Source organism: Juglans microcarpa x Juglans regia, chromosome 3D (genome assembly GCF_004785595.1).
Source record: "Juglans microcarpa x Juglans regia isolate MS1-56 chromosome 3D, Jm3101_v1.0, whole genome shotgun sequence".
NCBI classification, from domain to species: Eukaryota; Viridiplantae; Streptophyta; class Magnoliopsida; order Fagales; family Juglandaceae; genus Juglans; species Juglans microcarpa x Juglans regia.
Window position 1 is genome coordinate 15,037,140 of NC_054598.1, and position 23,835 is coordinate 15,060,974.

The 23,835-nt window shown below is 36.0% G+C and overlaps 3 protein-coding genes across 5 annotated transcripts; 2 read left to right on the forward strand and 1 right to left on the reverse strand.

Annotated features, from left to right (window-relative positions):
- The first annotated feature begins 1,796 nt into the window (after positions 1-1,796).
- Positions 1,797-3,363, forward strand: LOC121256596. The gene is made up of 3 exons (XM_041157438.1): positions 1,797-2,259; positions 2,365-2,513; positions 2,974-3,363. Exons 1-3 carry the CDS (start codon positions 1,998-2,000, stop codon positions 3,082-3,084), a joined length of 522 nt encoding a protein of 173 aa, XP_041013372.1. The 5' UTR covers positions 1,797-1,997; the 3' UTR covers positions 3,085-3,363.
- On the reverse strand, positions 2,642-10,409 carry LOC121256597 (protein PLASTID REDOX INSENSITIVE 2, chloroplastic-like). The gene is made up of 3 exons (XM_041157440.1): positions 10,374-10,409; positions 10,202-10,300; positions 2,642-3,646 (listed from the first exon to the last, which is right to left on the reverse strand). The coding sequence occupies exons 2-3, from the start codon at positions 10,271-10,273 to the stop codon at positions 3,452-3,454; spliced, it is 267 nt and encodes an 88-aa protein (XP_041013374.1). The 5' UTR covers positions 10,274-10,300; positions 10,374-10,409; the 3' UTR covers positions 2,642-3,451.
- Positions 10,410-15,365: 4,956 nt separating this feature from the next.
- LOC121254994 (U4/U6 small nuclear ribonucleoprotein Prp31 homolog) lies at positions 15,366-22,254 on the forward strand. 3 transcript variants are annotated; one of them, XM_041155289.1, is made up of 9 exons: positions 15,366-15,462; positions 17,352-17,410; positions 19,074-19,139; positions 19,245-19,382; positions 19,750-20,642; positions 20,745-20,815; positions 21,240-21,342; positions 21,529-21,604; positions 21,994-22,254. In XM_041155289.1, the coding sequence occupies exons 2-9, from the start codon at positions 17,408-17,410 to the stop codon at positions 22,099-22,101; spliced, it is 1,458 nt and encodes a 485-aa protein (XP_041011223.1). In that variant the 5' UTR covers positions 15,366-15,462; positions 17,352-17,407; the 3' UTR covers positions 22,102-22,254. The 3 variants fall into 3 exon arrangements, with proteins under 3 accessions (XP_041011223.1, XP_041011224.1, XP_041011222.1); XM_041155290.1 differs by having other exon boundaries at positions 15,390-15,578; XM_041155288.1 differs by having other exon boundaries at positions 15,394-15,747.
- Positions 22,255-23,835: the final 1,581 nt, after the last annotated feature.

Sequence of the window (23,835 nt, forward strand, 5' to 3'; positions counted from 1 at the left end):
CGTTGTTTATGCATGTAGTTGTGTTTTAAACACAACTGAAACAACATCGTTTGGTATTAAATCAAACGGCGTCGTTTTAGCCTTAACGTATAAAAAGAAAATAAGTAGAACGACGACGTTTATTTTATCAAATGGCTTCGTTTCAATATTATATCGTCTTCAACCTTCGTTCTTCTTCCCCAATCGATTTCTAGTTTCTCTCATCCTCTCTCTCTCTCCTCTGCAACTCTCTCTCTCTACTCTCTCAAACCACCATCGCCGCTAGCTTAAACCGAGAAACCGATCGTGAATTGCCGGAGTTGATATGGCCGGTTTTCTCCTCTCCATCGACCGGTTACGGCTGGTTGCTCCTCTATATTTCCTCTTATCGGTCGGCATCGGTCTTGCCCAAAAACCACATTGAAGGTGTCGATTTTCACCCCTAGTCTGGTCCGATCCAGATTTAGAAAAAGAAAAATGGGAACCGGATCGAACCAAAGTCGGTATCGGACCAAACCCACAGGTCCGATTTACCGGTTCACCAGTTTTGTTTTACATCCCTAGCTACACCCACCAAGGGTGTAGCCCAAGCATGTTCCCGAGACGACCAAATCTTTATTTTTATAGATTTTTTTTTATATCTTTAAACATTTTAAAAAAAATTACAATATCATTAAAAAATACATCCTTAATCTCAAAGTAAAAAAAAAAGTGTCTGGACTCAACTCTGGGCAACTCTATCATTTTCCTAATAGAGGGTAGCAAAATATTAATTTTGTATATAGTTTGGGGAGAAAAGTGTTAAAAATCTCAGTAGTTTGAGTGTATAAAATGTAGTCATCCCAAATCTCAGTTAATCATCATTTTTAGATTATATTATCTAACGTTTATTGTTTTAATATTTATTATAGATGCTACACAATGAATTAAAAAAATACATAAGAATATTTTAAAATTAGTAAACGCTGAAATAATAAGATATAAACTAATTTTCTAAACAAAATTGTTGAAAACCAAATGGAACATTTGGGGCTTTCTAATTACCAATAGGTTTGAGACTTCCTAAACAAACTTTTGGGATTTTGTATCAATTCTAGGACTTAAGTTGTGTTTAGGTAGTAAGATAATTCAGGTATTCTGTAAATAGTAATGGAAAAGTAACGATATAATAATAAATATTAGTAAAATAATAAATAGTAGTGAGGCATTCTCAAATACCTATTTTCAGTACCTAAACTAAACCTTAGGACGAGAGATACAAACATACGGAATGAGATGAATATTATAACATTTATTAAATATTTAATATTATTTAAAAAAAACCACATACACATCAAAGAGTAGTATAAATTTGGTTTCACATATCTATCTATCTTGCTTTCCCACTCTATCATAGAAATCAAGAAAAACAGTGCAGAATCTTAAAACAGCGTGAGAAATGCGGATAAGTTGGCCGGATGTCCCAATCCACAGAGAAGAATCAAATTCGCACGCTTTTGGTATGGTCAGAACCTTAACTAGTTTAGAAACACCATCCTTCGTCATTCCCTAAGTCCAAAATCTTGACCCCGTCGACACCGCCGAGCAAGTACGTCCAATTTCACACCTTTCTCACTTTTTCCACGTGGCATTCACACCCACAACGGACGTACGTGCCGGTGCCTACTCGTCCTCGGCCTCCTCAAATACAGTAATCCCCATATTTACTTATTTATTTCATGCACATCTCACTAAACTCACTGTTTATATGAATCTTGCCGTTTATTGTCAATTTGAACTATATATATATTATATTGTATTGGCAATTGCATCAGCACAAGTTAGTTGGGACGGCCTGCTGAGAAAGGACCCGTTTTTACTATATTTGTTGGGGTGTGGGGTGGGAGCTGTGTAGAAAGAGACTGCTGCTTACTCGACGGCCTCCTTCCTTCCTTCCTTCTTCTCCTTATCTATCTTCGTCGTCTTCATCTTTTCGAAAGAGAAAAGAGAACAAAAAAAGGATAGAGAGAGAGTGAGTGATGGGCAATTGTCAGACCATAGATGCAGCAGCCCTGGTAATACAACACCCAAGTGGTAAGATAGAGAGGATGTATTGGCCTGTAAGCGCCAGTGAGGTGATGAAAACGAATCCCGGTCACTATGTTTCTTTGATCATCCCGTTGCCTGTACCTGAGGAAGAGAACAAGGAGCAGAAGACCGTCCGGTTCACCCGCGTAAAACTTCTCCGGCGAACTGATACGCTTGCTCTTGGCCATGCTTATCGGCTTGTCACTACTCAAGGTACTGTTTTTGCTCTATTTCATGAACTCAACAAACTTCTATTAGTTGGAGTGTCAGTAGTTGTTTTGCTTAAAATTAGCTTTAGATGTTTATTGCTGTTTGTAGAGGTCATGAAGGTGTTGCGGGCAAAAAAGCATGCCAAAACGAAGCAGCAGCAGCAGCAAGAATCAGCTGGGAAGTCACAGACAGTGCCAGAGAAGCCGCGTTCAGGTTGTGAGGCAGAAGGGAAATCAGATATGGAGAAGACATCTCAGGTATCTTATCTATCTGCAAGCCATTGAGCATCCAAGTTTTATTAGCTGTGCCTTCTTATTAAATATTATGTTACATATGATAGAATATTTTAAATACTGTGTCAATCTCTGAGTTAGTGAACTGGCCGTAATCCAAAACCATGCCTGCTTGAATTATCTGTGTTTATGACAGCTGTAAACATTATATGAGCTTGAAATCCTTCTTGTCGAAGTACCATTATATGATTACATCAAACACATATAGTTATGTCATTCAACTATATATATCACAATCATTTCGACATTAACAAATAAGCGATCTAGTTCTCAGAATGGAAAATGACCAACTAAACTGGCAGAGGTTCTGCTGATGGTATATCCACATAAGAGATATTACCTGCATAAAGTACTCATCTTCCATTTGAAAAGAAGCTGTTGTCATCCATCTGTACTGATCATATAAACATGCCAAAACTTTCAGGTGATGAAACATGAAAGACAGCGAGGAAGGACACCATCAACGAACTCAGCAGTAATGAGATCAAAATCTTGGCGCCCCTCATTGCAGAGCATCTCTGAGGCAGGAAGCTGACTGGTAATTTCACCATTCAATTGTACAATGGTGTGTGTCAGACTTGTTGGATAAAGTAAAGGATTGCCACTTTCATACCCTGATGATCCACATAGATGGACTCCCAAGATGAGCAGAAGGATTCCTCAAATCCATGAAGGTACCAAGATTTCAATCCATCATCAACCACAGCTCCAAATTCAAATAATTTCTAGTGGGACAACATCTCACTGTGGATACAAAAGGGGCGCTTACTGTATTGAAAGTGATATTTTGAAAAATATACAGAACTTGCCTCGACCTTTTCTTGTGAGTTCGTCCCAATGACCATGAGTTTAATTACAACACGGAATTTTGACTTTTAGTAATATAAAATTATGAAGAGAAATCAATTCGGTAGGTTGGAGTTCCAAACTTCCCAGTCCTGATCGACGTAGTTTTGTGCCCATAACAGGGATGCCCTTGCAGCCAAAGGTGCTCCAGGTAACTGTTTCTGCTTGAGAGCAACCAACATATTTGTGAAAGGCTCCACCAATAATGTCCCTGGTCCTCCATACTCCTTGTGCAAGAATTCACTAAATATCTGTCATCCAATTATGCGCTAGTTACGTCAATAAACTCATGATAAATTCAAATTGAATTTGAATGTTTCACTCGTAGCTCAAAGCATCACACAATACATATATAGTATCTCAGAATAATTGGAAAATCTGATGCAAGCTGTCAAGAATATGGTGTTGATTTGTAGTTAGGAAACATATTTCTTTTTGGGGTCAATAATTGAGTCAACTGTTTTCAAGTCAAGCAAATGCCACGCTCCCAAAAGAAAGGGAACAAATGCTAGTTTATGTCAGCAGAATCAGTGCTGTCAAACAGTCACTAGTGAGAGTAGAAGCAGTGTGATTTAAACAAGCTGCAATGACTACAAGACTTGGATTATGGGACAGATGGTGATGCGACCAGCATTGTCCATGAACCATGAGAAATTCTTTGGTAAACAGCCATAAGAGATCACATATAACTGGCAATAAAATCCTGTGATTGAAATGACAAAAGGAAGATACAAAATCTACTTTTTTCTCAGCAGTGCATCCAACCAAACCAAATTTAAAACTAAAGTCAATTTAAAAATTGGTAAGATGCGTATTGGAAATGCTTTGAACTAATTTCAACTCAAGCAAAAGCCAGGCTCGCTAAGAGAAAAGAAAGGGAACAAATGTCTGCTTATTTCAGCAGAATCAGTACCATGAGAACTATTATCCCAACTGAGGTTTTGAGCAATGTGATTTAAGCAAGCTGAGATGATTTTAGGTTTAATTATGGCTCAGATGCTGATAATGACCAGAAGTTTCCATTAGCATAAGAAATATTTTTAGACAACATCCTCGGATTGATACGACAAAAGGAACATACAAAATTTACTCTTTTTTTCCTCGACAGTGCATCCAACCAAATTTAAACTCTTGTCAATTTAAAATCTCAATTTACCATTTGCTGTTAACTTTTTTTTTTATAAGTGATTTACTATTTGCTGTTAACGACGGGACACCCATTGCTTTCTTCCCATAAAGCACGACCAGGTTGCACATTATAGGGAATTAGTATCGAGTCTGAATTTTTTTTTTCTTAAGTAGATTGATCCAACTATTTTAGGATTCATGTTTGTAGGATGTGCTTAACCATTTGCCTTAGCAATATACTAACATCATATTACATGAACTACTATGAAACCCGTAAGGTAATAACCGGCTAAAAAATAGGATCCACCATACGCTGCGGAGTATCTTTGCTCAGAGCTGCCAGCTTATGTATATAATCTTTAATCTTTTATCCCAGAAGATGCTTACAATAAATATCCGAAAACTAGAAATTTCCTTAATCTCTCCTGCTTTGAATTTTAACAAAATCAAGAGATACTTTAGGCTGCGTTTAGATGTTGAACTGAGTTCAGCTGATTTGAGTTCTTTATGAATAATAATGAGTAGAGTAATGGAGAGAGTTATGTGAGGCTCATCTAAACTGAGTTTAAAGTGTGTTTACATGTTTAGATGAGTTTAATACTTTTTATGAGAAATTGAAAAAAGTTGTGAGTCCCACGTATAAAGATGTTTGAGTTGGGATGAGTTTAGTAATTTGAGAGTTAGGTATTTAGATGTTAGATTCAGTTTAAAGTTAGACTGAACTCAGCTGATCTCAACTGAATTTAGGAACCAAACGCAGCCTTAGACACAATGGAAGGTCACAAAGTGACTTAGTGGAAGGTCACAAAGTATTATCACTTCCAGAACCATATCCTCATGTTAGTACTTAATTCTCAATCACCAAACAGTTCCCGAACAGCTTAGCCGACTGGTATAAACTCAACTGGAATCTGGGATGTCATTTATTAAACAATCTGATTTTGAATAGAAAGTTTAGCCTAATAAATGAGCCCAGCTCATACAAATTCACTGGAATCATCTAAGCTCATGAGCTGCTCGAATCCTAACTTAGCTCGATTTTTTTGAGCTCATCAAAATATATACATCTATGTATATCCCAGTAGCTGCATAAATATTAGAGATTTAATACTCTAAAAAAATTACAGATTTAGGGTTATGTGAAAAACAATAAATCTATAAGTTTAATGTAATTTTTATCAGCCAAAGCATAATGAATCAGCTAAATAAAGTCATTTTATAATGTTTGCCTTTTTGTTTTGCTATTTGGAATAATTTGAAACTGGAATCTGAATCGAGTTGAGCTTGAGCCAACACACACATATATTTGTCAAGCTTGAACAGTCTTTACTTGGCTCTATATGAAATGATCTTGATCATCGAGGAGAGGATAGCATATTGCTGAAGTAATAAAAAGGTAATAATCGCAAATATGGTTAAATGTGCACTAGATTATGAAGACTCAGCTTTTTTTCACTTCAAGCTGTGTATTGCCCGATGTAATATCTATTTTATATCTGTTAGAATATTACCATACTTATTCTAGAATATATTCATAATATTTTAGCATGAATGGTAATATGACTTATTCTCTACCATATTTAGTTAATTAAATCAATCAGCATCATCATTTCCATTCTTTCTCTAGCCTAATTCACCTATAAATAGGGACATATATTATGTATTTAAGAACAACTGACAATAACAAACATATAGCTCTTAAAGTCTCTCTTCCTCATTCTCTCTCCCTATTCTCCTTTTTTATTTTTATTTTCTACATAGTATTAGAGAATACCCAATCTTGGTATCTCTTATAGAATCGTTTGTGTCTGTGCTCCATCTTTTTGTTAGTAGACACATTCCTTCACTTTGCTATTTACATATCACACCACGTCCAGTTTAATAGTCTTTTAGCACTTGAAAGGTACGGTTTTTTTACATGCCAGTTACGTCCCTTTTTCAATCTGATTTTTCTCATATCAGACTACCAACCAACTGTATGAGTTGTCTTTGGCATTTTGACATAAGAGTCACTAATTTCCTAGTGTCTCTTGTAGCCTTTTTTTTCCCGTTCGTGATAAGTCTCATATTCAACGTGTTATTTTGTGTTGTTTCCTGTTCACCACATTTTTCCAGAGGTTTCCTACGCACTTAACATATCGCAATTCGTGATAAATCTCATAGGCTGCCCTCATTTTCATCATCAATCTCATGCATTGGTTTGTTTCTGCCCACCGTCCACTTGCCCCACGCACCACAGAGACACCTTTTGTCGGGTTGTTAGTTAGATCTCTAGGTTTCATCCACTGAGTTTGAGGGGATGTTAGAATATTATCATATTTATTATACAATACATTCATAATATTATAGTATGTATATGGTAATATGACTTATTCTCTACCATATTTAGTTTATTGTATAAATCAATTAGTATCATTGATTTATTATATTTTCATTCTTTCTCTAGTCTCTCATTTACCTATAAATAGGGACATATATTATGTATTCAAAGATAATTGACAATAGCAAATATGTAACCCTTGAAGTCTCTCTTGTTGTGAAGTCGCTCGAGCGGAGTGTCGGGAGCGTGACTCGAGCGAACATCCAAATGAACATCGGCTCGAGAGGATTGTCGAGCGAGTGTCGAGCTAACACTAGGGTTTGTATCTCGCTCGAGCGGAGTGTCGAGCTAGATTCGAGCGAACTCTCGGACTTAATCTTCGCTCGAGCGGTATGTCAAGTAAAGTCGAGCGAACTTGGTTCAAGCCAACTGTCGAGCCAACTTTCAGCAAACACATTTTTAACTCCAAAACCAGTCTCCATATATACCTCAACAATCTCCCACTAGGAGACTGGGTCTCCACAAGCCAGCCACTGTTTCCCGCCAAGCTCTATCATCTCTACAGCTCATAGCTCCCGTCTTCAAGCTAGAAGAAGCATTGAAGTCAAGTCCAACTTCAGTCTTCCATGTACATCGCCCTTAGTCAGCACATCCACAGGGCATTCATAACTCTCACTACACCAAGAGTATCCCGTCTCGAACCGATCTTGGCAACCTGAGCCAACTTTCCCGAGCTTTCATGAGGAACGGCAAAACTGACTCCCTTTGGCTTCCTCACAGGTTTTGCGCGATCAAACCTGCCTTTTTGCACTTTTGTATTTCCCTGCACATCACTGGATCCTAATGTTAAATACAAAGAGTTAGATCTCTTACCATGCGCTAGGACCAACGCACCCTTAGTGATCTTCCAAGCTCCTCCAGAGAACGCTACTGCAAAACCATTGTCATCAAACTGTCCCACAGAGATAAGGTTTTTCTTCAGATTTGGAACATGTCTGACTTACTGTAAAGTCCACACGCTCCTATTTGGAAGTGTGATGTGCACATCACCCACTCCCACTATATCCAGTGTCTCTCCATCAGCAGCATACATCTTCCCAAAATACCAACAACATAATTTTACATGATTTCTCGATGTGAGGTGCTATGGAACGAAGACCCTGAATCCAACACCCAATCATGAATCGGACTATGCATTGCAAGAAGTAAGGCATCCTGAATTTCATTTGCCACTACATTCACAGCATCATCATCAGAACTTTCTTGATTCCTGCAGTTTCTCTTGATGTAGCCCGGCTTGCCACAACTCCAGCACGTGATCTGCTGCCCAGATCTCGTCTTGCTCTTCCCTCTACTCTTGGAGTTTGACCTCTTATATCCTCTACCCCTATTGTCAACAATCAGGGCTGATCCAGAACCCAAGGACTCACCCAAGTCTCTTCTACGTACCTCTTCAGTAAGCACCATGTCACGTATGTCATCGTAGTTCAGTTTTGCCTTGCCGACTGAACTACTCACAGCCATCCCCATGGCCTCCCAACTATTTGGCAATGATGCCAACAGAATCAACGCTCTGATCTCATCATCAAACCCAATCTCTACAGAAGACGATTGATTTGTGATCGTATTGAATTCATTCAAGTGTTGGGCTACAGACATACCTTCAGACATCTTCAGATTGAACAATTTCTTCATCAAGTGTATCTTATTGTTCGCAAACGACTTTTCATACATACCTGACAAAGTTGGCATGAGATCTACCGTAGTTCTCTCCTTACTGACATTGTGTGCCACTGTTCTGGACAAATTCAGCCGAACAAGACCTAGAACCTGTCGATCTAACAGGGTCCACTCAGCATCAGCCATGCTCTCCGACTTCTTTCCCAATAGTGGAAGGTGGAGCCTCTTCCCATAAAGATAATCCTCAATCTACATCTTCTAGTACCCAAAATCAATTCCGTTGAACTTCTCGATCCCGGGTGCATTCATTTTATCTCTAGCCATTATTCTCCTTCAGATCCGACCTTGGCTCTTGATACCAGTTGTTGTGAAATGTTATGCAAAACACACACACCAACGATGACAAATAAAGTAAAAGCAACACAATCAAGAACATGACTCACAATATACGTGGTTCGGCAAATTGCTTATGTCCACAGAGCTATAGAAATCTTATTAACCAGAGGAAATTACAATCACTTAATCTCAACTCACACTCTCTAGAGCTTTTTGCTCTCTCACACAATATGCATTCACTAGACAATCGTTCTCTCTCAAAATATGCTTGAGGCCATCCAACACAAGTCTAATATGATATATTTATAGTGAGTGGTGCTAGAAACGTAATCTGGCAAAAAACTTCGCTCGAGTGTAGTGTCGAGCGTGACTCGAGCGAACATCCAAATGAACATTGGCTCGAGCGGAGTGTCGAGCGAGTGTCGAGCTAAGACTAGGGTTTGCGTCTCGCTCGAGCGGAGTGTCGAGCTATATTTGAGCGAACTCTCGGACTTGATCTTCGCTTGAGCGATATGTCGAGCAAAGTCGAGCGAACTTGGCTCGAGCCAACTGTCGAGCCAACTTTCAGCAAATACTTTTTCAGCTCCAAAACCAGTCTTTGCATATACCCCAACATCTCACCCCCTCGTTCTCTCTTCTCCATCTCCTTTTCTATATTATATGTTATTTCATACAATATCATCTTGGAATGCCAGAGCCTCAAATTTCATCATCATTTGCAGGAAAAGTTAACATTTTGGAACGATTCCATTATGATGATGATTCCATTCATGATGTGTTTACAGAGACTTGGAAAGATATATTAGTTATACTTCCATAATTATATGCTCTGGTTGAGTCAAGATGCTCCATTTGGATGCTAAGAGTATCTCAAATCATTTGTGAATAGTGAAATAATAGTAAATAATAGTGAACTGTTTATATACAGACGCTTATAGAACTTTTCGTGAATTATTTCTTGAGATCCTTTTCAGGAGTCTCGTAGCAAAATCGATTATCGACAATATCCTTCATTCGGACGTTTTTTCAAGTAGTTAGTGCTTAAGTACTTCTAAATTCAAGAGAAGGATGATCTCCCAAAAACATGATCATACGCGCATATGTATTAATGCAACAGGCACCCACTTCTAATTTATCTCAGATAACCAGAAAACGCCAGGGGAGCATTCAATTCTCCAAAGAGACCGATCTTATCTCATAATATCATTGCAAGCTGATTAACGGCCAGCACCGATTGATACTTAGAAAGTTAGAAACATCAAAGCACTCAATTGCTAAAAATAACAGACACCCACTCAATAATAACCTGAATATTTGGGCACATAAAGTAGAAGATCAGTACCTCTGTACAGATATCTATGACCTCATCAAGGTCATCCCCGAATGTATCCTTGTCCTTCAAAAGCTTCCTCATAAGCTCAGACCTGAACTTCTGTGTCTCCTGTAACAGTACACAATACGTAAGAAACAATAAGACCTACATAAATATACACCCGAGACATGTAGGTACGTACAGCTACAGCGAATTCTGGAATGGGGTCTAAGGTTGTATTTGAACGATGAGTTGAATTGAGTTGAGTTGAGTTGAGATAATAAAATATTATTAAAATATTATTTTTTAATATTAGTATTATTTTAAAATTTAAAAAATTTGAATTGTTTATTATATTTTGTATTGAGATTTGAAAAAGTTGTAATGATGAGTTGAAATGAGTTTGGATCTTAAAGCCTATTATAATTAAAAAAAAAAAAGGTTAAAATATCAATATATTTTAATATAATTTATACTGGACGCTTACCAATTTTAATATGTTAAAAATTAGACTTATAAATAATTTTAAAAAATAAAAGGGAAAGAAGTAGAAAAAGAAAGAAAAAAACAGGAGAGGGAATGACAGGAAGATTCTCAATATAGAAAGGCAAAAGAGCATGACAAGATTAAGCAAAAAGGATTTTATATTATGAAAAATACATTTGTCTAAAACTTAGAAAAACCTAGAGAGTTGCACTACAAAATTTCTTTTCTTTTTTTTTTTGTTGGAATAATTATTAAAAAAAACAAATGCATTGGAATAATTTATACAAATGAAATAAGAGCTGTTGAAGTATTTTCTGTTAAAATAAGCATCAGGTCATTTGTATTTTGAAACATTATATTTGATAATTCACAAAATTGATAGGAATTCCAACTTGGGCTACGTAAAAACAGAGAGAGTATTAATTCGAAAGCTTGCACATGAGTAGCACTAGCCACTAGCTCAGCGAAACTCGGGTCTAAATTCTTTTTTTAGATTAATATGGATGAAAAATGCACTTGAAATTTAACAAGTAATTTAAAAAAAGCTACGGGCCTAAAATTTCTTTTATTTTTATTTTAGTAGAATATGAATTTTTATTCAACTTTTAATTAGGTTAAAGCTCATTAAATAATTTATAGACCAAATTTACGTTTCTTTTGTAGTGGCCCAAGATTTATTCTAAAAGCCCAACGCGACTACTTAATATCTCATGCACGTTTCTTTATTTTGTTTTTCTATTTCTCTAGAGTTTCGGTTATCAATATAAATACATGCATATTCTCACGTATATAGAAACTTCCCCAAGCTAGGGCTGCCGCACGTTCACTCCCCCACGTCTCCACGTCTAGGTAGCACCAAACTCATGCTCACAACCCAATTGTTTTCCCACCATTTGATCTTTTCTTTTTTTATAGCTAGCAAATCCCACACTTAGCGATAGCAAGGACGCCATCAACTTTTCCTCCCACCACTGTTTAGAAAGAAAAAAAAATAAAAAAAAAAAATAAAAGCTATTGTGCACTGCTGCAGCACCCCAACACGCCCAGCCACTTAGCCACCGTCACATGGGATCAAGGAAGTCCCGCCGTGTGCCACCACCCCCTACTCACGAAAAAAAAAAAAAAAATGATGCACCATGAGACAATCGAGTACTCCATGGCACTCCAAGGAAAGTGCATCACAAAGACCCATGTCTAACCATTGTAGCCAGCCTTGAACCATCGTGAAAACGACCCAACTGTCATGTACCAATCGCCCAACAAGCCTCCACGTCCCTTATCTCAAGCACCTAAAATAGAGCACGTTTTCTCTTCCTCACCATGCACAACAGTTTCCACCCAAGCCACACAGGCACTGCCTTACACCACTACACACCCATTCTAACAGCATGTTCCTCCACGTCAATTCCACCGTGAACCACCATGGGAATAACCGAACGGAAAACTACCCGCTGAGATCTCCCCTGCACGACGGAAGCCACTAGCCCCACTGCCCAGCCCCATGTGAAATCGGCAACCACCTTGACTCCCTTCCATAAACCGTAGCCTTCCCACACCCAAAGCCACGACAACCACCAAGTGGCACAAGTAGGGGTGTAACCGGTCCCGTTTTGGACAAAATTTAGGACTGAACCGGTATATACCGATTTTATATTTTCTAAAACCGATTATACACCGGTTATCCTCCTAAACTGGTATCTCCGATTTCCAGTCTGGTTCAGTTCGGTTCGGTTTTTTTGTTTAAATAATTTGTAAATTTTTCATAAAAAATCTGTTAAAAAAAAACCTGCTTTAAAAAAATATGTTTTATTAAAAATCTGTTACTATTTACAAAAATCTACTATGTAAAAAAATTCTGCAATAAATATCTGCTTTATATATAAAAAAAAAAAAAAAAATCTGTTATGTAAAAAAAATTTGCTATAAAAAATCTGTTTTATAAAAAAATCTGTTATTTTTAAAAAAATCTGCTATAAAACAAAATGTTATACAAAAAATCTGCATTAAAAAGAAAATTATTTATGATATTATTTGCTAATTTGTTACTAAGTTAAAGTATGTCAATTTAATAATACTATATGTTATACATTATGGAATATATATTATATATTATATAATAATACATTGATACTAAATTATTACTAATACTATATATTATACTAATAGTGATATTAATATTATATAATAATATAGGGTCATAGTGATAATTATATAATATCTTACATATAATTATAATATATATTATTATATATAATTATAATTTATATTATTATATATTATATAATATAAAAAATATTATATATATTACTAAAAAAATTAATTTAAATATATATTATAGTGAACCGTCCGGTTTTAAAAATCATAGAACCGGAACCGGTCCGGTTCCGGCTAGTTTTTGCATTTTAAAAACCAGTTCCAGACCGGACCGGTCCAAAATTGGATCGGTTCCACTGGTTCGAGCCGGTTCGATTAGATTTTCCGGTTAAAATTTATACCCCTAGGCATGACCATGCCCATGTCCAAATAGTCCCTTGTTTTCACCACTTAAAAATAGAGCAACCTCCAACCATTAGTTCCACATTAAACCGCAACTCCTCGTGTTAAGCATGACCCCACCACAAACTACCTAGACACCACAAGCATCGCGCGGTGCAGCCCTTGCCATCCTCGAGCAACCACTCAGTCACCGTGAGCCTTACCTCAAACCACCAGTCGTTGCTCCAAGAGTGCCGACGCACGACAGTTCACACTAGAAAGTTGTTGGGCTTGAGACACAATTCGATCATTTGACCACCACTAATGCCATGCTCAGCTACTCTGTCCATGGTTGCACCATTGTGCACGACCTCCATCCCCCTTGATAAGCTGTGCCGATTCTCCCCCCCCCCCTCTCTCTCTCTCTCTCTCTCTCTCTCTCTATAATGCTTTGCCGCCCTGGACAACCATTGTTTCTTACCCATGCTGGAGGTTCATGGTCAAACCCATGACCAACGTCGGATGGCCACGCTACTAGTAAGCATCTCCCGTGCTCTTCACTTGTTAAAAATTTAAGTACTTAGAAATAAATTACATGCATGCCAGTAGGTAATCCAATGTTTAGTAACTATGAGGATATTATGGTAACAAAATTAAGAGAAATTAGATGGTTGGAAATTAAGAATATTTTAGAGTTTAATCACATGGTCATTTGGAGAAATTATGGAAAATTAAAGTATTTTATGAAGTGACGATATTTTGGGATTCCTAGGATTTTAGACATTAGAAAAATATAGATTTTTACTACCAAGGTTAAGTACGAAGTACGTGTTCAATTGGATATTTACGCAAGTTACATAACTATTTAATAGGTGATGATTGATATTCCCTTGGCAGTATTGTGAGAAAATTCAGAAAAGTTAAAAAGTCCAGCTAAGCGAAGTTCCTATGCTAGTCTTTACATTAAAGAAAATAAATGAGGTTGATTTTGAAAATATACATGTTTGCTTTGAAAAGAAACTTGAAAACAACCTCAAATTAATATTCTGCATACTCATGAAATCTATATAAGAATGAAGTATTTTCTATCATGACTGATGCAGACATGAACATATTTTTGTTGCTTTTTATTTCTAAATTATGCAAAAAGAGTGAATATGAGATCTAAAGAGCTTGTTGTGATTAAATAAAAATGTTTTGATTATATTATTTTGAATATGTGAAATGATCTAAAACTATTCAGTACTCTATTCTGATACAATGTGTCATCTGAAAACCTTAGCATAAATGTTCTGATTCTGTATCTGATAATAATCTAGTTTCGATATTGTCTCTATTCTGTTTTGTTAAGGCCCCGCTATGGGTATAATAGTGGCATACGGCTCCGTCACGGTTATAATGGTAGTTTATAACTCTACCACAGGGGTTAAACATAGTATACAGCCTTAACATGGGTATAATAGTGGTATACGACACCACCATGGGTATAATAATGGCATACGATCCCGCCATGGGTATAATAGTGGCATACGGCCCTACTGTGGGTATAATGATAATTTATAACCCTACCACGAGAGTTAAATATGGTATCTGTTCTAATGTAATGCTATGATATGATATGAAGATGAGGTCTCAGTTTATGATATGCTAAAAGATTTTATCTTTGAATAAGAATGTTTATAAAAGTTTTGCTCTGATATTTTTGATAACATGTTTTGATTACGCATTCCGAAAACAAATATTTTGATTTTGCATTCTGAAAGTAAATGTTTTGTTTTGCATTTCGAATTTTTTAAATGTTCACGTTTATATACTAATATATATTCTCTGCTTACTGAGTTATTGATAACTCACCCCTTATCTTCACAATATTTTTCAAATAATTTGAATATTTTAGTTGAGGATCAAGATCATGGAGCACGATTGAGATTATTTAAGCATAGAAAATTTTTATGAGTATTGACGCTTTTTGTTAAGTAATTTTTTTTGTGTTTTGATGACTTTTTTTTTTTTTTTTGAGGTTGATTATATTATATTGAGGTTGTTAGTTTGAAACAATAATTTCTATATGACATTGAGAATCTGAAGTCGTAAATATATTGTTAAAATGTATGTTTAAGTGACAGTGAATAACTCTCCAATTCCATCCGAGACCTGGGTGGTACATTACTTCAGAACTTAATATCAACATGGGCCGGCCCATGTTATTGGGCTAAAAAGTTAAATCTGAAGCCTGGAGCTAAAAAACATTAAAAAACAAAAAAAAAAAATTCTCATCTTGTCGAGTCGGTTCTTCTACAGGTTCTCTCTGGAGTTTCAAATTTCCTTAGGTTTCCACTCTCTTCTAGTTCTTCTTTTCCTATTCTTACTTTTCTCTCCCCTTTTCGGTTTCTCTCCATCTCTTTCTACTTATCCATCTCTCCTTCCTTCACAGATTATTGCAAGGGTTTGCTCTTCCTTCCTTTCTTTCTTTCCATTCTTTCTTGTTCTGGTTTTCGCCTTTTGTTCTTGCCTTGAACAACTGAACAAGTAGTTTTCGTTTACGGGTTTGTTCTATAGTGTGAAGGGTTTTTGATTTGGGTTATTTTCCCGTTGTTGATCTCTTGAGGTTTGAGGTAACACTCATGGATGCTCTGTTTCGTAATTTTGTAGATGTTTTCATTTTTTTTTTTCAATATCTAGTTTTGATTACTACAGTTTCGTAATTGAAGATTTTTCATCTCCCGTGGTAGTTGTATTTTTATTTTGTTTTCTTTGACCCGCGTTTGGTCTGTTTCAACGCTCATTGATGCTCTGTTTCATAATTTTGTACTTTTATTACAGTTTCATAATTTTTAAAATTTGGCCTGTTTCTTGCATAGCTCGTGTTGAATGATCCATTGTTAGAGAGCTACTCTGAAGTTATCACATGCTACTTTGATGCTACATTGCCTGTACTTTGTTATTCTTTTACAACTTCTTTGTTGTGATTTTGTTTTGGTTTTTGTAGAAAATGCCCGGGTTGAGAAAATCTACTTTAGAACATTGAATCCAGTGCTTAGTGTGTTCTTTGGCCCGTGTTTGGTTTCAAAGTATTTCTCTTTGTACTCTTTGTCAGATTTACTTTTATGATGTTGTAAGATGTTTGATTCATGGGTTTTATTAAGAATTCTTTTTGTTTGAGATGGTTCGTGTCTTTTGTTTTCATTCTCTTATTTATTTATATCACAATTATAGCATGTTTGCTACTTATCCAAGAAAAAAAATATGTCACTGTCTTTGTAAATGTGATTTCTCCCTAACAGCTCAGCCTCTAATCTTGGATGCCAGAATAAAAGCATGACCAATAAGAGATTTAAAACTAAAATTCACATTTAACAGAAACAAAAGGACTTATGAATTTGAAAAGACATTAGTTTGCAGCTGGAATTGTCAATTATGTATTTGGGCGTCTAAGTTTGCTGCTGAAAAGCATTAGTTCACAAAATTCATATGTTTGGAATCATTAGTTTGTGATATTGTGGACTGACCATGTGAGAAGCATTAGTTTGCTGCTGGAAGTGTGGATCTGAATTTGAAAAAGCATTAGTTTGCTGGAAGTATGCCTTCAAAAAGCTCTCTTACCATTTTTACTCTACCCTGAGCAATGTATTGTGTTGGGTGAAATTTGCGACTGCATATATGCTGTTGATATTTTGTGATAATGTGGTGATAGTGGGACTGCAGTTTATTGTTTACTTTGAGAAGGCTTGTTTACTGAACAGAACATTGAGCATTCTATTGAAGCCAGCTGACTTCTTCCAAAATGAAGAAGTTACAACTTCTGTGCAAGTAGAAAGTAGCACAATTTGTTGCTCAACTGGATATGCTAAATTTATAGATTGTTGGATTGTGAAAATGAAAATGAAAATGATTGTTGGAGATTATTAAAATAAAAATAAAAAGTATTTAAACTAATAAAAAAAATGCATTAAAAATAGATAAAAAGTAAAAAATAATAATATTTTATTATTATAGAGACTGCAATGGCTAATCCAATGTGGAGTTCAAGATTTGAGTGATTAGCCAAAAGCCAAAAAGTGACATTAGCCAAACTTTGACTTTACTATAGCTAATCCAATGAGGATGCTCTTAGATGTACCAATCTCTCTTCCAGTTCTATTCCATTAGGTTTTCCACTAAGTTTAGGGATTTATATTTTTAACTATTTTCTCTCTTATTTGATTTTTCTTAATGTCAGGGAAAAGCCTTGAATATTTAGTTCCACTTGAGCTTCTTCGCTTGGAGTTTGAAAGAATGGTTAGTGATTTTTTGTTATTTTAATCATTTAATTCATTGTGTTTAATCATTTACTTCAATGTTCAGTTTTTCCTGTACTTAAAAATTGTTCTTTTAATCTATCTTACGTATTTTATACGACAGAAAATTTTGATAACAAGGATTTTAAGAACTTCAGAGCTCATCGTAGTTTGGAGAAATTAACTTGTCAATTTTCACAGGATGAGAAAAAAATTCTGATGTTTTGCTTATTGGGTTTAGGACTTGGGGTGTTGTAGAATAGGTTACTATGAGGTGAACTTCATGACCATTTTGTTTATCATAGTCGTTTGATTTAGTGTGTTTTGCCATTTTTTTGGCATTCTTAGGGCCTTGTTCTTATGCTTCACAATAGAACATGTTTTAAGCCATTTCACGTTCTTTTGTGGTGTATGGGCTATAATTTTTACTTATGTCCTAGAGTATGCTGCAGTCTGCAATGACACTATTTTTCTAGCCCAGAACCATGAAATTGGGATACGTGTCAATATGTAACCTTATGTACACTAGCTGTGCTTAAGAGATGGAAGCGAGCACTATCTCTTTTAGTTATATTCAATCATTTGTTATTACATTGCAAGGTGGCCAGGTTCTTGTGGGATGATGATATCTTTGGCATGAATTATTCCTAGAAGGGGGATGGATATTTTTGAGTGTTGGAGAGGTCTTAGGGGTATTATCTAAATTCCTACTGTGTGGAAAATGATTCCTCTTTGTACTATGCGGTGTTTGTGGAATGTGGATGGCGAGAAATGGTTGGTGTTTTGAAAATTGGGAGCACTTTTTGGATGAATGTAAGAGATTCTTTTTCAACACGCTATTATTTTGGGCTTGCTTCTGTCATTGATTGTAACGGACTAGTTTTCATAGTTTACTTGTATCCATTTGTAGTTCCTAGCTGTTGTTAGGTGTATTTTTTGTATACTTCCTGGGCTACTCCATGTTTTAATATTAATAAAATTTTATTTTATGGATAAAAAAGAAGGTATTCCATGGTGAAATTGAAGAGTGGGGATATAAGCATATGATTGGACAGAGTATATGCCATTTTCTCGTCCAAGTGTGCAGTTTATACGGCAGAAACCTTTTTAAGCTATTTTATCCCTTATTGTCCATGCCTTTTCACATAGATTTCTGGATATCCTTGGGTTCTTTACCAAGAAATCTGTCACTCTGTGGTTGATATTTTTCTTTGAAAGAATACAATGGCAGTGCACTTCAGATAGTTTTTTTCACTGCTAATAACATGCGTACCATGTTGTGTGATTGACAAGGTTGTTTCTTCTTTGTACGAAACAAGGTGGTTAGTGAAATGCTTAGAAAAGGTTCAATGTTTCAACATGGCATGTTAATTTTTCCTTTGTGGGTTGGGTTTTTTTCTCTTTTCTTTTATGGGGTGTGGAGTTAGGGAGTGCTGCTGATACGTTAATGTCATTCACCATGGTTTGTCACAGGTTGTGATTAGACAGGACTATTGACGATCTCTTTTTTCTGGGTTTTTATCATAGAATCTCATATAAACATGCAGGGGACTCCTTGAACTTGAATAGTTTTTCCTTCTTTTGAAAACTATCATTTTTATTCCCAGATACTTAGAGCTGTTAATTTTAGTTTCAATCTTTTAATTATTGTTGGTTGATTGCAGGCAACTCTGGCTGATTCTTTCCTTGCAGACCTTGATGAACTATCTGACAATGAAGCTGATGTTATTGTGAGTATTTTTGTTGTGTAAATTACACATCATTGACTTTGTGAAGGTTTTTTGTTAATATTTTTCAGCCTAGGCATCATGTGTAAATGTGCTCTTATCTTGCAGGAGGAAGAAGATGTTGATGCTGGAAATATGGAAGAAGATGTTGAAGGGGAAATGGCAGACATAGAAAATCTTAACTATGATGATCTGGATAGTGTTTCAAAATTGCAGAAAACCCAGAGATATGTTGATATCATGCAGGTTAATCCATATCTTGCATGCGCTTCTATTTTGACAATGGCATGTGCCATGCGCTTTTATGTTTATGTTGCAGAGTTTGTTCTACCTTTCTTTTTCCTTCTTTTTCCTTAATCAATTTAATATGATCAGTTCTATGGAACAGGTTTGTTTTAGATTTCTCTTCTTTGGGAGATCCAGTGTGGTCTTTTTCTTCTTCCTCTTCTGGTTTTTTTTTTTTTTTTTTTTTTTTCTTGTTCTTCTCTTTGTGCCTTGCTAAGTTTTCTTGCATGGTTAGGTTTAGAATTTTACTGTTCTCTATGCTTCGATCATTGCAGTGGATATGCGTATTGTGTTTGATGTAATGGTTAATAGTGTGTTTGATTTGCAGAAAGTGGAAGATGCGCTCCAAAAAGGCTCTGATATCTCAAATCTTGGAATGGTTTTGGAAGATGATCCTGAATATCAGCTGATTGTGGACTGTAATGCTTTGTCAGTTGATATTGAGAATGAAATCATTATCATCCACAATTTTATTCGTGACAAGTACAGGTTGAAATTTCCAGAGCTTGAATCGCTTGTGCATCACCCAATTGATTATGCACGTGTTGTTAAGAAAATTGGGAATGAAATGGACTTGACCCTGGTTGATCTGGAAGGGCTATTACCGTCAGCTATCATTATGGTTGTGTCAGTTACAGCATCGACTACAAGTGGCAAGCCTCTTCCTGAAGAAATTCTGGATAAGACCATTGATGCTTGTGATCGAGCTCTTACTCTAGATGCAGCAAAGAAAAAAGTCCTCGACTTTGTAGAAAGTCGAATGGGATATATTGCACCAAATCTTTCTACTATTGTTGGGAGTGCTGTTGCAGCTAAACTTATGGGGACTGCTGGTGGTCTTGCTGCATTAGCTAAGATGCCTGCATGTAATGTTCAGCTTCTTGGTGCTAAGAAAAAAAACCTTGCTGGTTTTTCCACTGCAACGTCACAATTTCGTGTAGGGTATATTGAGCAAACAGAGATATTTCAATCAACACCCCCTTCTTTGAGGATGCGTGCTTGCCGGCTCTTGGCTTCCAAGTCAACACTTGCAGCAAGAGTAGATTCCACGAGAGGAGATCCATCAGGGAACAATGGAAGAACCTTACGGGAAGAGATCCGTAAGAAAATTGAGAAGTGGCAAGAGCCACCTCCTGCAAAGCAACCCAAACCACTTCCAGTGCCTGATTCTGAGCCTAAAAAGAAGAGAGGTGGTCGTCGACTGAGGAAGATGAAGGAAAGGTATTGCAGTTCTTCAATTCCTTTCTTCAGCTTAATTTATTTTTCAGATTTTAAAACGAATCAAACTTTATGTAATACCTTTTCTCACATTTCATGCTCCAGATATGCAATAACAGACATGAGGAAACTCGCAAATAGGATGCAATTTGGTGTACCTGAAGAGAGTTCTTTAGGTATGGTGTTGTCTTCCAGCATATTTGAGTGTTAAGTAATTGCTGATTTGAAATTATATTATTTTCTAATATGCACAATGTTATCATTTTTGGTTTATAGCGTGTACAATTGCTCTAATTAAACCCAAAAGTATATTTATGGCATGCAAGCCCTACAAATGCCTGTTGTCTAAATATGGAGTGTTCATTTTCAAGTTATGTTCCTGAATTCTGTACCTCTTATTTATGTATTTTGAAAGCGTTTTTGAGGGTGAAGACATATTATCTCTACTTGTTAGCATATTTCCTGGAGTATCTACTGTTATATCGTTTTCATTTGGTATCCGTAAATACTGTCTGCATTTGTAAAACAAGAGGCTATTTTGCCGCTTATCAATATCTTTTTTATATTCCTTTCTTACTGTATTATGTTCTTTGATGGTAGGGGATGGACTGGGAGAGGGTTACGGAATGCTCGGTCAGGCTGGGAGTGGCAAGCTGCGTGTATCAGTTGGTCAGAGCAAACTTGCTGCAAAAGTTGCCAAGAAGTAAGTTTTCAACTGTTTTTGTTCTCTGGCCATGCTGCTAGCCTGACAAGTTTATTAGTAGTTTCTTCTCTTTGTAGATGTAGTATTGTCTCAGATTATCGTTTCTATTTCAGTTGAGCATTCTATCAGCTAAATCTCAACATCAATTTTGCCTCTTAATCTCTATGGGCTACCTAATTCTTTCAGGTTTAAGGAAAAGCAATACGGAAGCAGTGGTGCTTCCTCTGGATTGACATCAAGTTTAGCATTTACCCCTGTGCAGGTTGGTATATTACTTCTTACCTCTCCACGAACCCTGTGTATGAAGTGTACAAGTTTCTTGACCTTGAATATTTTAGAAGCCCAAATTGATCATACCTCATGATAGTGTTCCTTGACATGCTTACTTTCATTGTCTCCCATTAAAGTTCTATTTTCAAAGATGGTATAACGGTTTGTGATTGAATTGGATTTGGATCTCTATTACGAACTCTGTGGCGTAACAGTGGAAGAGGGATAGAAACATAAAGTGGATCTCATAACATTTATAGCTGCCCTATAAAATTTCTCAGGGGATCTCTATCCGGTTGAATTAAGAGGGATGGGGATCCTCTCCAGGTGATAGGACTCAAACTCATAAACATTTCAATGCTATCAATATTTTCTCTACAGGGGATAGAACTCTCAAATCCACAGGCTCATGCACACCAACTTGGCAGTGGAACTCAAAGCACGTACTTTTCTGAGACAGGAACATTTTCAAAGATCAAGCGGACCTGAATCTTCTTGTGTTCATCCCTCCTTGCCAGTCTGAGTACATTGAATGATGCTAGTTTGAGGGACACTGAAAGTATTCAACACATATCTGTATAAGGAACTCTTGCTGTAAGATCCTTAGATCCAGATCGCTTTTAAGCATTAGTTGGCATTTAACCCGAAATTGTTGAAATGGCATTGATTATGAATCTTGAATCGCATGGATTTTTTTCCCCCTGTTTGGCGAGATTGAGTAATGACAACCAGGAGGTGGGCTTGGAAGCAGCCATCCCAGAAGCCATAAATGAGTACTAAGGCAAGGGGTGTTACTCGGCTCCTGTGAAGCGAATGGAGGGAGCGGTAATTGGTCTGTTCCGATTCCGATATATGCACACTTGACTTGGCATTTCGACATATTAGAGTAGGAAAGGAGAAGGAATGCTTGTAATACTTTGATATGAAAATTACTAATTAGACCTCGTCAATCATGAATATAACAGTTAAGATTGCTATTAAGATTGCTTGTATACAACAGTTTTTTTATTTTTTTTATAAAGAGGGGTGTGGGGTTTCGAATCCATGTTTTTCATTTGGAGAACTGGTTATCAGGCTCTTGTATACAACAATTAAGCACTAATTTCTTATACATGACACAAGGAGAATTTTCTCAAATGGGCACCTCCAACTTGAACATTGATAATTTAAACTTGGGAAGTAGTAAAAAAGATGTTTGCCTCATATACACTATTTGAAAGACTGCTTTCATTTCATTTACTGTTGTTCTCTATTCTCGAACTTGAGATGATCTCCAAATGGGAGATGCATTAGTGATTAGGGGACGGCTAGCGAGCCAATTTCAGCTAGAGTTAGATTCAAGCAGGACTCGACATAACGTATCCATTTGAAAGTAATTTACTAATAAAAAACATATCCATTTGTAAGTAATTTTATTGAGGCATATATTATGAGGGATGCTACTAATCATCTCATACCACACACTTTACACATTTTAAAATTATTTTTTATTTTGTTTTATTCTTGTTAAACTAATTGAGTTGTTCTACTTATTATCCATACACTACATACTTATAAGAAAAATAAAAATAAAAAATTAAAATAAGTGAAGTGTGTGGTGTGTGGAGATGATAAGTAGAATTATTCATATATTATAGGGTTATGCTACTGAGCAAATATATTTGCAACTATGAAATGTGCAACTGCCGCGTAATCGCTTTGAAAAAAGTAAATAAAATATGAGATCACATGAAAAAAATTAATTTTTTAATAGTAGATATCATTTTTTTTATAGCGATTACTCGGCATTTATGCACTTAAAGGTTATATGTAGAATTATTCTATACTACTAATCATCTCACACCACACATTATATATATATTTTAATTTTTAAAATTTTTCTGTTAAACTAATTAAATTGTTCTACTTATCATATATACGCTACATACTTATTATGGGAAAAGAAAGAAAAAAATTAAAAGAAGTGTGGTGTGCGGAAATCTAAGTAGAATTATTCTATATTATAACAAACTTTATCCTTCAAAATAAATAGGATAGTACTCTCTTTTTTTAATAAGTGTATTATTCATCTTATTCATTATATGAGACATACACTATAATTTAGGTCTATTTCTAGTTGAAATTGGCTTGAGATAAACAAATTATGCGACACTTAACACAAATTCAACATATTCAATTTCAGCTGGAACTTGACCCAGCCATACTATATTCATCAAAATGTTT

Bases quoted from the DNA above. Each gene is read 5' to 3' on its own strand.
- LOC121254994 (XM_041155289.1), top strand. The intron at 20,643-20,744 runs GTATTGCAGTTC...TTCATGCTCCAG, and splicing joins CTGAGGAAGATGAAGGAAAG to ATATGCAATAACAGACATGA. The intron at 21,343-21,528 runs GTAAGTTTTCAA...TAATTCTTTCAG, and splicing joins GCTGCAAAAGTTGCCAAGAA to GTTTAAGGAAAAGCAATACG.
- LOC121256596 (XM_041157438.1), top strand. From the start codon at position 1,998: ATGGGCAATTGTCAGACCATAGATGCAGCAGCCCTGGTAATACAACAC. The intron at 2,260-2,364 runs GTACTGTTTTTG...TGCTGTTTGTAG, and splicing joins TCGGCTTGTCACTACTCAAG to AGGTCATGAAGGTGTTGCGG. The intron at 2,514-2,973 runs GTATCTTATCTA...CAAAACTTTCAG, and splicing joins ATATGGAGAAGACATCTCAG to GTGATGAAACATGAAAGACA.
- LOC121256597 (XM_041157440.1), bottom strand. From the start codon at position 10,273: ATGAGGAAGCTTTTGAAGGACAAGGATACATTCGGGGATGACCTTGAT. The intron at 3,647-10,201 runs GTACTGATCTTC...ATTGGATGACAG, and splicing joins TCATAGATATCTGTACAGAG to ATATTTAGTGAATTCTTGCA.